The following is a 15,012-nucleotide window of genomic DNA, read 5'->3' as shown; positions in this document are numbered from 1 at the left end:
AATAGATTAATGCTATAATGGGATAATATGAAACCAAAATGTGTATGTATATTCCATAACTATTACATGAAATTGAAGGTTTTGCTATAGCAGTAACAATGGCTACCTTGGAGTACATATATTCCATGTACCATGCTATAAACAGTCTACATGCTTCTCATTTAGTCCTAGAAACTCCTGTGAGATAGATAACTCCATTTTAGAAATTTTAGTAAAATTAAGTAATTTACCCAAACCCACACAGTAAAAGTGGTAGATGTGGTATTTGAACTCATGTAACTGAATGTGGACTATTCAACATCAGTTTGATTTTTTAAGAGTCTGCAGTTAACCCTTGAACAACATGAGGGTTAAGGGGTATCAGTCTCCACACAGTCAAAAATCCATATTTTTAACTCCCCCAAGACTTAACTACTAATAGCCCACCTTTGACCGGAAGCCTTACTGATAACACAAACAGTTGATTAATACATTATTCTGTATGTTATATGTGTTATATGCAATATTCTTACAATAAAGGAAGTTAGAGGAAAGAAAGTGTTATTAAGGAAATCATGGGAAAGGGAAATGCAGTTACAGTGCATACTGTATCTGTCAGAAAAGAAACCACGGGTAAATGGACCCGTTTGGTCAAGCCTGTGCTGTTTAAGGGTCAACTGCACATGGGTGCTGGATGTTAACAGTAGAATCCTCAGAGCATTTCAAACAGTTTTGCAATTTTATGCCATATAGATCTTCTGAACAAGTAGAAGGCCAAATGAGAAGACCTAGAAGTTAGTTTTGTGGAGATGTTCACAGGATAGACCTTTTGGGGCAGCAGAATGAAGCCTGGCCAGACAGTTGAAAACATAGATACCTCAGAGGGCACAGTATAATGACCAGAAATAAGTGGTTACTGGGCAGGAAGAAAGCGTCTAGGTAACAAGTGGTAGGACGTGCTGGAGCAGGTATTAGTGGAGGTAGGAAGGTAGAGTAGTCAGTAGGCACAGATGGTGGCAGTAAGACCTAGCTTGTATGTTGTGTTTCCATGGTTTTACATTCTCAAGGAAGGAGTGAAGGAACAAATCAAGAACTCTGAAATTGGAACATAAGATTTGAATGGATGGCTTTTAGGTAACAACGGTAAGGGCAACCCAGTTTCTTGAGTAGGATTATGAGGTTAGAAAGGAACTACCACCTAAATTTACTTAATTTTGGGTCTTCTCATTCTTCTGAAAGTAAGAAGCACACAATAGTAGCTATCCTTTCGCAGCTGCTGGCCTCTGCTTGGCCATTCCCAAGCATGCCTGCCTCTGAAATGCCACCTCCCATCAACTCAACACCTCCCAGGTCCCCTTGTATATCAGCCGTTGGCTTTGTTCAGAGGCTTTGTCGTAGAAGCCCAATTCTCCCTTGTTTAACGGGAAATTCAATTTTTGTTTAAAAAAAAATGGGTCTTCTAAGCTCATCGGATGAAGAAATGAATAAAGCAAAGATCTCCTAAGTGAGTTTATAGTCTAGTGAAGGAGGCAGGCAGACATAAATTTTATTTTAAGTTAGAAGATAAATGCTATGGATAGGATAACAGGAAATAGGAGGGAGAGTGGGGGATGGGTTCATAATTTTAAACAGGATAGGTCTAGTTGTGAAGGTAATATTTGAGGAAAGACTTGAAGGAAGTAAGAATATTAAGACAGCTGAAGACATGATTTAGATCAAATTATGGGCACATTTTTAAACTATTGTATTAATCTCCTCTTTTTTATGTTTGCTCTTGAATTTGAGACTTTAAATAAGACAGTATCTTGATTTACTCATGAATTTGGAGAAAAGTTTCATAAGGATAATCTTATATCTAGTTATGTAGTTGAAAAATAAAAATTAGGTTGACAAACTTCTATATAATCAAATTGGCAGTACAGTTTTTTTTGTTAGAGGTAGAGTTGACTATTTTTCCATCTATTAACCAGTTGTAATTTCTTTTGTGAGTTGTCAGTGTAGTTTTCGCTCGTTTTATTTGAGTTTGGTGTTTTTTTTTTCTTTTCAGTCTGTATCTGTATAATTGATAAGGCATGTAATGTCATACCATTTTTTACATAGGCTTTTAAAGAAGCAGTTTTTCCACCGGGCACTAAAAGTAATGAAGATGAAGTATGATAAAGACATAAAAAAAGAAAAAGAGAAAGGAAAGGCCGAAAGTGGAAAAGAAGAAGATAAAAAGAGCAGGAAAGAAAATCTAAAGGATGAAAAGACGAAAAAGGAGAAAGAAAAAAAAAAAGATGGGGAAAAGGAAGAGCCTAAAAAGGTGATTTTAACTAAATTTAAGTAAAAATTAAAAAAAAATATTATGTACACATGATCACTAGCATATGAACACTTCTGAAATGCTATGCAACAACCACTTAAGATAATGATATTAGGGTTCTAATAAATACCATGGTTGAGGATTTTTATTTCTGTGTCTCAAGTAGTGAAACTTCTTTTGACTAGGAGTATGTCACTGGGTTTTTTTTTTTTGTTTTTGTTTTTGTTTTTTTGCTTTTCCTAAGTGTTTTTTTCTTCTAACTTGTGTTTTAATAGGAGGAAACTCCAGGAACTCCCAAAAAGAAGGAAACTAAGAAAAAATTCAAACTTGAGCCACATGATGATCAAGTTTTTCTGGATGGAAATGAGGTGAGAATATGTAGCTTATAAATAGAAATCCAGTTTTCTATAGGAGTTTTTCAAATTATCTTTGATAACTTTACTAAGAAAAGAAGTACTTTTGGTAAATCTGACCATATAGATACTACTCTTTTAAAAAATCAGTAATTTCTGTGAATTTAGAGTTACAATAAATGTATAAGAAAATTAGAATTAGGTTTAGCTATCTATGATAGTGATAGGAAATCTGAAATGACGGTGGCTTAAAATCGATCCTTTTTTATCTCTCAATAAAATCTGAAGTTAAGTACTACAGATATGGCAGATCCATGGTGAAGCTGTTTGAAGCAATTAGTAAAGGTTATCTTATGATCCAAAATGACTGCCAGCCTTATATCTGCATCCAAAGGAAGAAAGGAGAATAAAGGACATGCCTTCTCTTTAGGGACATCTTCCAGGAAGCTAGCAATTGTATTTCTGTGTGGATTTTAGGGGCCAAAACCTAGTCACATGACCGTGTCTACCTGCAGTAAGGACTTAGAAATTTGCTTTTTATACTGGTAGTCATTTGCCCAGCTGAAATGTAGTATTTCCTTTACTATCAAAGAAAAAAGAGTAGGATGGTTAATGGAAGATACCTACAGATTTCTGCCTCTTATAGTCAGGCATACTACTTTAGGAGCCTAAAATTTTCAGTGTTACTTAGTGCTTTACTCAAGGAAATGGTTTGGTTTTTTGTTTTGTTTTTTATTTTTTTGTAATGGGAGATTTGTGTAATGATAGCCTTTCATGAAGACTGCTTAGTCATTTCACCAATACAAAAACATTAGGTATATACTAGCCATTGAATTCTTGTGGATTTTAAGACCTATTTCTTCTGCTATACCTAATACAGAAGTAGCATATATAAAATAGTGGTTCCTAGAGCTGTGAGTTTGAAACTCTGGGAAGGCTTTTCAGAAAATATGTGCTCTTGACTCATTCCAGACATACTTGCATAAGAATCTGTAGTATTGAATCTGTGTGTGTGTGTGTGTGTGTGTGTGGTATAACGTGCCCCAGGGTGATTCTGATGTGAACCCCTGGTTAAGAACCACTATAATGAAGACCACAGATCTTCCCTACTGTGAAAGCTCAGATATCTTCAGTTAAACATCAAGCATTAGCTATATGCAAAGACATTTTTATAGGTGCTGGGAATGGCATGATAAATAAGGTAAATTCTTTTCTTGGTAGTGCTTTATCGTCTAGCAAAGATACAAGCTTTTAAACATTAGTGTATCACAATGTGGTGAGTGTTATGATATGAGAACATCAATTAAGAATAGTAAATTACAACAAGACAGGATAAGGAGGGTCTGGAGACCTTGAACACTTGAGCTGAGCTTTGAAGGATGACAGGCAGATTACCAGGTGCACTGGGAAGGAGTTAAAGATCTGTTAGGTGAAAGAAACAGCCCGAGCAAAAGCAAGGGTGCTTGCATTCTTGAAAAGACTACATTTTATTCTGTAGAAAGCAACATACTTTCAAACTTTTAAAGGTGGGAAATGCCTTTAAAAACTTGGTTTTTAGAATGCTAACTGGCAGAAATGAGGTCTGTGGATCTGATTTCCAGGGGAAATGTGCAGTTAAAAAAGGAATGGAATCCCCAGTGTTAGAAATAGAACCAAATCAAAAAGACAATAACAAAGAGTTTTGGTCAAAATAAAATCAGGAAATGGAAGAGTACTAATATTTATAGAAACTAAGATAAAACAAAAAATAGGAGTTTTAGATAGTGATTGAGCAGAGTTCTGATTATTCTGAATGAAGTAAACTTCTCTCGTGTAAAGATAATTCAAGCTTTAAAGTAGTGGTTCCTGACTTAGGGGCTACAGACCCTCCACCACAGAGTAGGCATGTAATCCTTGCAGGTAGTCGTAGAACCTTTATGTTCACTAAGCATGATCTTCATTAATGCTTCCTTGCATTCCATTGCTGGGAAGGAACAAGGCAGAGTTGATTGCTGCTGAATCTGTAATAGGACCTGGCTAGATCTGTCTTAACTCTGCTTTTAGCACAGACTGCTTCTGCTTATACCAGTGGGCACCATTACATTAGGGACAAAAAGTTGTACAACTGCTGGTCTTTGGTTTTGAAAATAAGTAATGGTTTGCACACATGAACAAATTATTAAATTCATTTAAGTATGGGGAATTTATTCAATGTATTACAGAATATATAGTTTTGAAAATAATTTTCTAGCTAAAGGAATACCCAAAGAAACCCTACTACTGAAGGAAAAATCTTTGGAATTTGTTTACCTTAGAAAGTCATTCTTACATGTCAAGAGATTGAAAGCAACTGTTGTAGAGGATTTAGAATTAAGCTTAACTTTCTAATGTAACGTTAAGCACTGAGGTTTCTTGATTTTTCTAGGTATTTGTGTGGATCTATGACCCAGTTCACTTTAAAACATTTGTCATGGGATTAATTCTTGGTAAGTACAATCTCTAAAATTTAGAAAGGAAAATAAAAATACAAAGGCCATAAAAAATATTTAATGTAAAATTTTTATTTTATTTTATTTTATTTTTTTAATTTTTTTTTTTTTTTTTTTTTTTTTTTTTTTTTTAATGATAGTCACAGAGAGAGAGAGAGGCAGAGACACAGGCAGAGGGAGAAGCAGGCTCCATGCACCGGGAGCCCGATGTGGGATTCGATCCCGGGTCTCCAAGATCGCGCCCTGGGCCAAAGGCAGGCGCCAAACCGCTGCGCCACCCAGGGATCCCCTAAAATATTTATTTTAAAAGAGGTGTACTTTAAAGTCAGAAGATAAATGATAAGCTGAGAAAAATATTTACAAGACATTAAAGTAAAAACTAAGAGATTAACAATTAGAGGTTTTCTAATTACCATTAGAAAAATGGTGAAAGTAGCCCACAGATAAATACAGTGGTCAATAATCGTGAACAAAACTTAATCACACATAATAAATATATATTAAAGCAGCCATGATCAAGAGGATTACAAAGTTTGATAGTACCAAGTCTTAGTAAAGGTCCAACACTTAGGAAAAACCAATACTCTCCAACAAGTGATGGTGTGTCCATTGTTTTAGTTTTTATGGAGATCAGTTCCATGATGTCTTTCAAATTTTTTTTTTTAAAGATTTTATTTATTCATGAAAGAAACGGAGAGAGAGAGAGGCAGAGACATAGGCAGAGGGAGAAGCAGGCTCCATGCAGGAAGCCCGACGTGGGACTCGATCCCGGGTCTCCAGGATCACATCCTGGGCTGAAGGTGGCGCTAAACCGCTGAGCCACCTGGGCTGCCCCTCTTTCAAATTTTAAATGCATACACACTAATGTGGCTGTTTTACATCTAGGAATTTATCCCATGACTGTTATTAACACAGTTACATAAAGTATCTATTAAAAAATGTTCATTGACACATTATTCTAATCAAAGTCCCTCAGACTATAGGGTAATTACCAAGTATCTTTTAAATTTTAAATGTCTATACCTTTGACGAACGATTATGCATCAAGGTAATTTATCCTGTGAACTTATCCTATTTATACTACCCTGATCAAGTTGCACAAATGTACAGTACTTTGGTATTGTACAAACAATTCAAGTTCCTGGATAGGAGAATAGTGAAATAAATCAGCACAATTGCACACAGCACATTAGAATATCATGCAATTTTTAAGAATTAGGATGTACTGATGGAAAAATATCTAAAATAAATTAAATGAAAAAATTATAAATGTAAGAAGAATATAAGCTCATTTTTGTAGAAAACATATTCTGTGTAGCTAGTTTTAATTATATATAGGCAGCCTTTGGCAGTACAAATTAGAAACATAGTAGGGCAGCCCGGGTGGCTCAACAGTTTAGCGCCGCCTTCAGCGCAGGGTGTGATCCTGGAGACCCAGGATGGAGTCCTACGTCGGGATCCCTGCAAGAAGCCTGCTTCTCTCTCTGCCTGTGTCTCTGCCCCTCTCTCTCTCTCATTCTGTGTCTCTCAAGAATGAATAAATCTTAAAAAAAAAAAAAAAAAAAAAAAAAGAGGCATAATAGTAACCTCTGGGGAGTAGATCAATAATTGGATGAAGACTTCTCTTTATACTTTTGGGTTGGTTTTCTTACCACATGTATTCCTCCTGTAAGTTCAGGGTGGGAGTGTGGGGAGGTGGGGTATTTTAACAAGAAGAAAAAAATAGCAGTTAAATAACTCAGTTAAATCCTCCCCCAAATTGCTAATAGCTGTTGATCATTTACTATGTACTAGTCACTTGGCTAAATATTTTACAAGCATATTTCATTTCATCCTCAAAACAACCTTTAAAAAAGGAAGAAGCACATATTAAATATAAGGTAACTTAGTGTTGTTATTTGGTGATTGTTTTTTTTAGGCTTCCCTATTCAGTAGGCAGATATATTTTAAAAATAAGATGGACATTGCTTGAAAACAGCAATTGATCATTTAAGGAGCTAACAATTCTACATTTTTAGACACTTTCTTCTAATTATATGTAATTTGTACTAGAGAAATCCTAGCCAAAGAGCAATAGTTAAAATGTTAAACTATGTGAAATGACTGACAATTTACCATTTTTTACCTATAAAAATGGCAATTTGTATGTTTCAGTGTGTTTATGTTTCAGTGTTGTCGCCTAGGAAAATATTCACTGGTGTTGCAACCAAGCTACTTAAAATTTTCATCTAAAAGTTAAGTATGTAACTTTGTCATTTTTCTTTCTAGTGATTGCAGTGATAGCAGCCACCCTCTTCCCTCTTTGGCCAGCAGAAATGAGAGTAGGTGTTTATTACCTCAGTGTGGGTGCAGGCTGTTTTGTAGCCAGCATTCTTCTCCTTGCTGTTGGTAAGTATTGTTATTAGTAAATTTGACCTTAGTAGGGTAGATACCAAGCAGTTTGGACTATAATCTGGATGGAGCTTTAAGTAAAATGTAATAGCAAAACTAATTAATGTAGGCACATCAAGAAATATATGGGCTTCCTTTTGGGATCATATCCCAAAACTGACTCAGGCTTGAAGTAGAATATGTACCTGATTCGATTTGGTCTGTTGTGAAGAAAAAATATTTCAAGTGTCTTAATCTGCATGGAGATAAAGACGTTAATATTTTTACAGTGGTTAATCATTTATGAGATGTAATACTTTTAGTAAAACATTTTTATATATTGACTTAAGGCAAATGAAACATATTACATATTTAAAATATATGGGTATACTCAAACGATTCTAAACAATTGATTTGCCATTTTGGGAAAAATTTTGCACCCATGTACCAAAATAAATTCTAGATGCATTAAGGGGTTTTAAAATGGTTTTCAGGGCAGCCCAGGTGGCTCAGCGGTTTAGCGCCACCTTCAGCCCAGGGTGTGATCCTGGAGACCCAGGATCAAGTCCCGTATCAGGCTCCCTGCATGGAGCCTGCTTCTCCTTCTGTCTGTGTCTCTGCCTCTGTGTGTGTGTGTGTGTGTCTCTCATGAATAAATAAATAAAATATTAAAATGGTTTTCAGGCGATCTCTGGGTGGCTCAGCAGTTTAGCACCTGTGTTCGGCCCAGAGCTGATCCTGGGGTCCCGGGATCAAGTCCCACATCCAGCTTCCTGAATGGAGCCTACTTCTCCCTCTGCCTATGTTTCTGCCTCTCTCCCTGTGTCTCTTATGAATAAATAAATCTTTTAAAAAAATAAAAATAAAATGGTTTTCAAAAATTAAACAAGAAAATATAAGTAATTTTTTTTTACACTTCTAGATGATTTTATTTTTATAGCTTGACGAAACAATATAAAAATAACTCCAGGTGAAGAAATTAAAAACAAATGATTAATAAATACATGAAAAATTCTCACTAATAAGATAATAAAATTAAGATAATGTATCTTTTTTGCCTATTTAATTAAGACTTTTTTTTAAGATTTTATTTATTCACAAGAGACAGAGAGAGAGAGAGAGAGAGGCAGAGACATAGGCAGAGGGAGAAGCAGGCTCCCTGCAGGGAGCCTGATGCAGGTCTCCATCCCAGGACCCAGGATCACACCCTGAGCCAAAGGCAGATGCTCAACCACTGAGCCACCAAGGTGCCCTAGGAAGACTTTTTTTTGAAACGGAAATACCCAATGCCAGGGGCATTTGACTAGAAGGAATGCACCTAAATATAAATAGTAAGGATAGTTGTGAATAATTTTAATGTGGTTCTTTTTACTTGTTTGTATTTTTTACAATGAGTATGTTACTTACTGTGAAAAAAACCAACAAATATTATTTTATTTAAAATCCTAGTATTTGAAGATTTTCCCATATAGGGTGGGCAGGTCTGATGTCACTTTTACTTTGAGAAAGAAATGGGAATTTTTCTCAGCTTATCTAAAGCTGTATATTAATTTTTAAACATATGTTTAAAATGTTTAAAATTAACAATAATCCTTTGATCCATCTAGAGTTTATATTGATATATAGTACTAAGTTCCAAGTACTTTCCCCAAATGACAAATCCACCTTTCTACCAAGACATAAGAGTACTTCCTGTACAAAAAGAAAAAACAACATCACATTATTGACCTAACATCTGTTGTTAGAGGATGTACTTTAAGATTATCCAAGCTGAGTACATGTTATTGTGAGGTTCTGTGCTAATAGATTCTTATATTTTAAAGCATTACTTTGCTGTCCTTAAGGAGTTTTCCTCTACATGTCCATTTACCTTGGACATCAGATGTCCTGAGTTAGTGCCACCATCCCTGGACCCAGTGGCTCATATAGTATTCTCATTCAGTCTCTCATGTTTATGGGCCTTCCCTTTTTCTCTGTGATTTCTGTGTAAAACTCTCTTCACCCACCTTTCATATTTTTCCTCTAGCTTAGTCACCTTGAGAAAATCCCCTGATGCTTCTGCATGTAACACAGCACATGTGTAGGCCAAGAAATTATATCTAAGATTGTGAAACAGCTAAGTAGTGGTAGTATACGACCTGCATCAAGAATGTGAAGCTATAAACTTTGATCTGACATTAGATAGAATCAAATTGGTATCTTCTGGCTCTCAAATCCCTGAAAGTTTAAAAGCTCTTTGAAAAATTTCAATGAAAAAAAAACATTTCAATGAAGATTTAACTCTACTGAGTAGAATTAACCCACTTTTATTTAAACCAGCATTCACAATAATTTATGATTATTATATCATTTTGTTCTTTACACTACCATTTTTCCAGTAGTGTTTTCTATCATTTTCCATTTTAAATATACTATGAACTTAAGTATGCATTGTGGATTAGATAATCTTGTGAATTAAACCAGAAAACAGACCCATTTTCTGTTAGAGAAAACAATTCCAAGTATACTTTCAAATGGTTTTCATCCATAGCCCACTTATAAACTGGATATTTATTTTATATTATCTTGTGAAGTATTATATGTTGGTCAAAATTATATTTGGTGCTCCTTCGAATATGTATTAAGACCTTTGGCAGTTTTCTAAATGTGTGCTTTTTAGTATAAGAACAGGATGACAATAAATACACAGTGTTTTTCCCACAATTCTTCTTGTTTGCCCCTGATAATCTAATGCTACATACAAGAAAAACTGTAAAATCTGTTAGAATTCTGCTCTGCCCAGTTTTTATATGTGGAGAATTTAAGTTTTATTTGTGACATTTCTGTATTGCTTTTTCTTGGATTAGAGTCAAGTTTTCCAGTTATGGACCATCTGTCTTACGACCCTACAATGTCTATCATAGTATCATAATTTTACTTGGAGAAGAAAATGTGCAGCCTCCCTAAAAGACATTCATTATTTCTTATTAGTGGAATTTATTCTTAAATCATAATTTCAAACATATTTGCCTTTTCTGTTTATACCTCAAAAGATATTAATGTGTACAGACTTTCAGAATATTTATGTTCTTTGTGAACATAGCAGTTACTACTTCATAAAAGTCAAGGCAGCTATAACCATTTCCTTTTATTTATCCAAAGCAGAGTAATGGAGGAGGCACAGATGGCTGAGCTTTTTTCAGACCTAATATGAAAGTGGTGATATAATTGTAAAGAAAATGGAAAGCAAAACAACCCAAAACCTGTCATAATTGTTTGTCCATAACATTCACATAACCATTATGACCTTCAAAAAAAAAAAAAAAGAAAAAGAAAGGAAAATCACACAGCCCTATGTAACTGCTAAATTAAGAGAAAACTATATGAAATACTGGGGTTTGTGCTTGTGATAACTTATTACTATAAACTTTAAAATTCTCAAATTCTTTAACCACCGTTTTGAGTTTGAATTTTGAGAGTAACTCAAGCCCTATCTGTTTAAGCAATTTGGCTTTCATTAGCACAGAATTACTTCCTAGTATTAGGAGGGGAGGAATGGTATTTAAATAAGCAGAAATTATGTAATTAATAAAATTGTAGCTAGGAAAATATTCTTTTACTGTACAGAAGTATGTAATTTTATTTAGAAGACTTATTGTTCAGGCAGAGAAGGCAAATGCCTTGGACCCATGACATATTTAGGGCCCTATAGAAATGCATTTCCAAAACGACAAATACCCACCATTTGCTTCAACGTGGATGGAACTGGAGGGTATTATGCTGAGTGAAATAAGTCAATCGGAGAAGGACAAGCAGTGTATGTTCTCATTCATTTGGGGAATATAAATAATAGTGAAAGGGAATATAAGGGAAGGGAGAAGAAATGTTGGGAAATATCAGGAAGGGAGACAGAACATAAAGACTCCTAACTCGGGGAAACGAACTAGGGGTGGTGGAAGGGGGGAGGAGGGCGGGTGTTGGAGGGGAATGGGTGACGGGCACTGAGGTGGACACTTGACGGGATGAGCACTGGGTGTTTTTCTGTATGTTGGTAAATTGAACACCAATAAAAATTAATTAAAAAAAAAAAAAAGAAATGCATTTCCATTTCTTTTAAAATCAGAAGTGTAATATATACACACATGTATATAATAATGAACCTATGCAGGATTATATTGGTATTTATAATATCAGTAGGGCCATAAAGAGTATGATTTTTAATATTTTATGGAGGAATTGCCTCATATAGGCAAAAGAGCCTAGAGTCCAGGAAAGTCATGATGCAGCTTTGCTTTTTTCCTTTTAAGGGCTCTTAAGATACCCTTCATCACTTACTACATTTATTTCCTTTTTCTTATACCATGGTCTTGTGCACAAACGTCCAACTGATGGCTATGCTTATTGATCTACAACATACATAGCAAAGTGTGCCGTCAGGATCAGAGCAGAATGCTCTGCACCAGGAATACTGTGGTTGCTTCTAAACTAGCCAGGATTTAATTGTTTATATTTAAGGTACATGGAATGTGAAATAATAAACTCTGAATGTTTTTTTAGTTTTTTATTAACAAATATTCCCTGCTATCTGAGTCAGTGCTTGAATTATTCAACTAGAGACATTTTTCTCCTACAGCTCGTTGCATTCTGTTTCTCATCATTTGGCTCATAACTGGAGGAAGGCACCACTTTTGGTTCTTGCCAAATCTGACTGCCGACGTGGGCTTCATTGACTCCTTCAGGCCTCTGTACACACATGAATATAAAGGACCAAAAGCAGACTTAAAGAAAGACGAGAAATCTGAAACCAAAAAGCAGCAGAAGTCCGACAGTGAGGAAAAGTCAGACAGTGAGAAAAAGGAAGATGAGGAGGGAAAAGTAGGACCAGGGAATCATGGAACAGAAGGCTCAGGTGGAGAACGGCATTCAGACACAGACAGTGACAGGAGGGAAGATGACCGATCCCAACACAGTAGTGGAAATGGGAATGATTTTGAAATGATCACAAAAGAGGAACTGGAACAGCAAACAGATGGGGATTGTGAAGAGGAGGAAGAAGAAGACAATGATGGAGAAACAACTAAATCTTCACATGAAAAATCATAATCTGACTAATTTGGGACTAAATGAGTGCAAGAGGTTGGATTTTCTATGTTGGCTGATCATCCTATTGTACACGTGACATTTGTAGCATTCTTTAAATCCATTTGCTGAAATGTATTTGACATCTAAGCAGTTATATTCAGTCCTTCATTTCATAGAATACTATTATTGGTACAGTCTAAAGCCATTTATAAGTTGTATCTATTTGATAATTTTACAATAAGTAGGTCTTACTCATTTTGATAGTTATCAAAGATGCATTTTCCACAATGATATTTAGATTAATGGCATTTTTGATAGTTGTATGGCTTTTTACTGTTAGATTAATCAAAATAACTGAAAGGGATAAGAGAGAAACACCAACATTTCAGATTATGCATAGTTATGTAGCCATTTCACAGTTTCTTTAAAATGAAATGCTTAAACTCCTTGTTCTCAGTAGTTCAGCTTTGGTTGATTATAAAAGTATACCAGGAAATTTCTAAGATTCTGAGTTAGCAGGGTTCAAAAGCATTTTATGGAAACAAGCCAACTAGTAATGCAGCAACACTTTTAGTTTAGCTACAAATTCTCCTTTTCCAACTTAGGAAATCCAAACTGATTTGTACATCTGACTCAGAGAAAGATAGTCACCTCCAACAGAGAAAGCAAAACAGCATTGGTTGGAAGGCGATGGCTCTTCTTCCCATTTCCTTGTCGTGAAAAATGTATTCTGTACATAATTTACAAATAAACATTTTATTTTAATTGTTACTTATTATTTAGACATTTTCTCGACACTTAAATTTGTAATATTAAGACCATGTAAGGGTAATGTTTTTAGAGAAATGGAAGTTTCAATAACCCACAGAACATCTGTGATCTTTCTACAGCAGCTTCAGTTTTGTGCCAACATTCCATGTATTTGAATATGAGTTTAAAAGATCCTTATTAAATAAGAGCAGACTTAAAGTAGCTGTTTGTACGCCTTAATGTTCATTCTGATTAATCTTAAATCTCTCCATTCAGAAAGGAGGTACTATATTATCAGGCCAGGAGGCACTGCTATGAAAGATAATTTACTGTTCTAAAATATCAATTTAAAATAAAGAACATAAGAGAACCATTGGACTCTAATTGCTTTAAACTAGTTTTGCAGTTTGATTTTATGTCTTGCATACCTTAGTTACAAATCTTTCAGAAAAATCTTGTGTTTACTTATGAGCATAATCTTATTCCTTGGACTTACACTCTTATCAAATGGTAATGAATTTTAAATTATTTTCCTTCAGTCATGGAGCATTTTGCTTTGTAGTTGAAAAAGGTGTTGTGGGTAGGTCTTTAATTTTCTTTAGGCTGTTTCCCATCTAGTGTTTGACTACAGATGTTAAATTTTTCTAATTGTGGAAAAAAAAAAAGACATTTTCTGTATACTGACACCTTTTATTAAACGTGGCTTGACTGCTTCTTTATAGTATTCCTTGTAAGTGGACAGAAATATGGCTATTTGATGTTAATGCAACTCTGTTAAGGCTGCAAACAGTCATTTTAAAAGTTTCCTCCTAGCAAATGTTCGTTGATTTAAGTGCCTGGGTGTTTTCCCCTCTCATTTTCAGAGCTCTACTGCTTCCTTCCACAGTAAGAGTCTGCATAATTATAGCTTCCGAGCTTCCTAATCACCAATAGCACTAATACCTATTTTGGGGTATGGTAATGGTACCAAAAGTGTTTTTTCAAAAATAAAAAATGACTAAACTTTTACTACTACGATAATACCCAGGCACTCAATATTTATCCTAAAGCTCTTTATAATATATGTAGTACGTCTAGTCTTAAAGACATTTATTTGGAGCATGGCAAACAAGTCAGCTTCTCATTGATGTTGTGGATTCTTACAGAATGTTAGTACCAATTTTTATAAATATTTGGTGGTCCCTGGGGGAAAATATCATTCTTACTATGGTTAGAAAGTGAGTTAGAAATTTCAGCTCAGTGTCTTCTACTCTTCGAGGTTGTATACTTTAAACAACTATAAAAATCAAAAGGCTGCCACTGTTCTACGCCTGAGAAGAATAGCTGGCTGTCTTTGTTGGCTAACGTTAAATATTCTTATGCCAGAGCATGGAGGAATTGTTTACATTAGTCAATGGAATGGTGGTTTTTTTTTAAAGGAACTTCAAATTTGCTATGCTACTGTAAGTAGAAGCATGAAGCTTTTGGATAATGTAGGATTCATTGTGGAGTAGGTGTAAATTGGCCTAACTAAGGATTGGATTAACCAGCTGAGTCCAGATAATAAGAATAAAGCATATGTAATTGTTCTTAAAGTCAATGTATTAAATAATTTTTTCACTTTTCCCTCCCACTAATTTCCTTACTTTCCCAACTATATGACCTTCTAGACAACTTTAATTGAAATAATTTGGATTTAGTCAAATACTATTCAGAAACTAATAAATTTTAATGTAACACATCAAAA

At 34.8% G+C, this 15,012-nt stretch overlaps 1 protein-coding gene across 1 annotated transcript in view; it reads left to right on the top strand.

Moving 5' to 3' along the window:
* Positions 1-15,012, top strand: part of SEC62 (SEC62 homolog, preprotein translocation factor) — a 27,301-nt gene extending 12,289 nt beyond the window's left edge. The window contains exons 4-8 of the mRNA XM_026007731.2: positions 2,080-2,284; positions 2,560-2,652; positions 5,042-5,102; positions 7,374-7,493; positions 12,088-15,012. Of these exons, the coding sequence (XP_025863516.1) occupies positions 2,080-2,284; positions 2,560-2,652; positions 5,042-5,102; positions 7,374-7,493; positions 12,088-12,557 (949 nt within the window). The 3' untranslated portion in view covers positions 12,558-15,012. The remainder of the gene's footprint in view (positions 1-2,079; positions 2,285-2,559; positions 2,653-5,041; positions 5,103-7,373; positions 7,494-12,087) is intronic.

The sequence above is a fragment of the Vulpes vulpes genome, chromosome 3 (genome assembly GCF_048418805.1).
Source record: "Vulpes vulpes isolate BD-2025 chromosome 3, VulVul3, whole genome shotgun sequence".
NCBI lineage: Eukaryota > Metazoa > Chordata > Mammalia > Carnivora > Canidae > Vulpes > Vulpes vulpes.
Note: the sequence above shows the minus strand (reverse complement) of the source record. Positions and strands in the feature narration are given on the sequence as shown.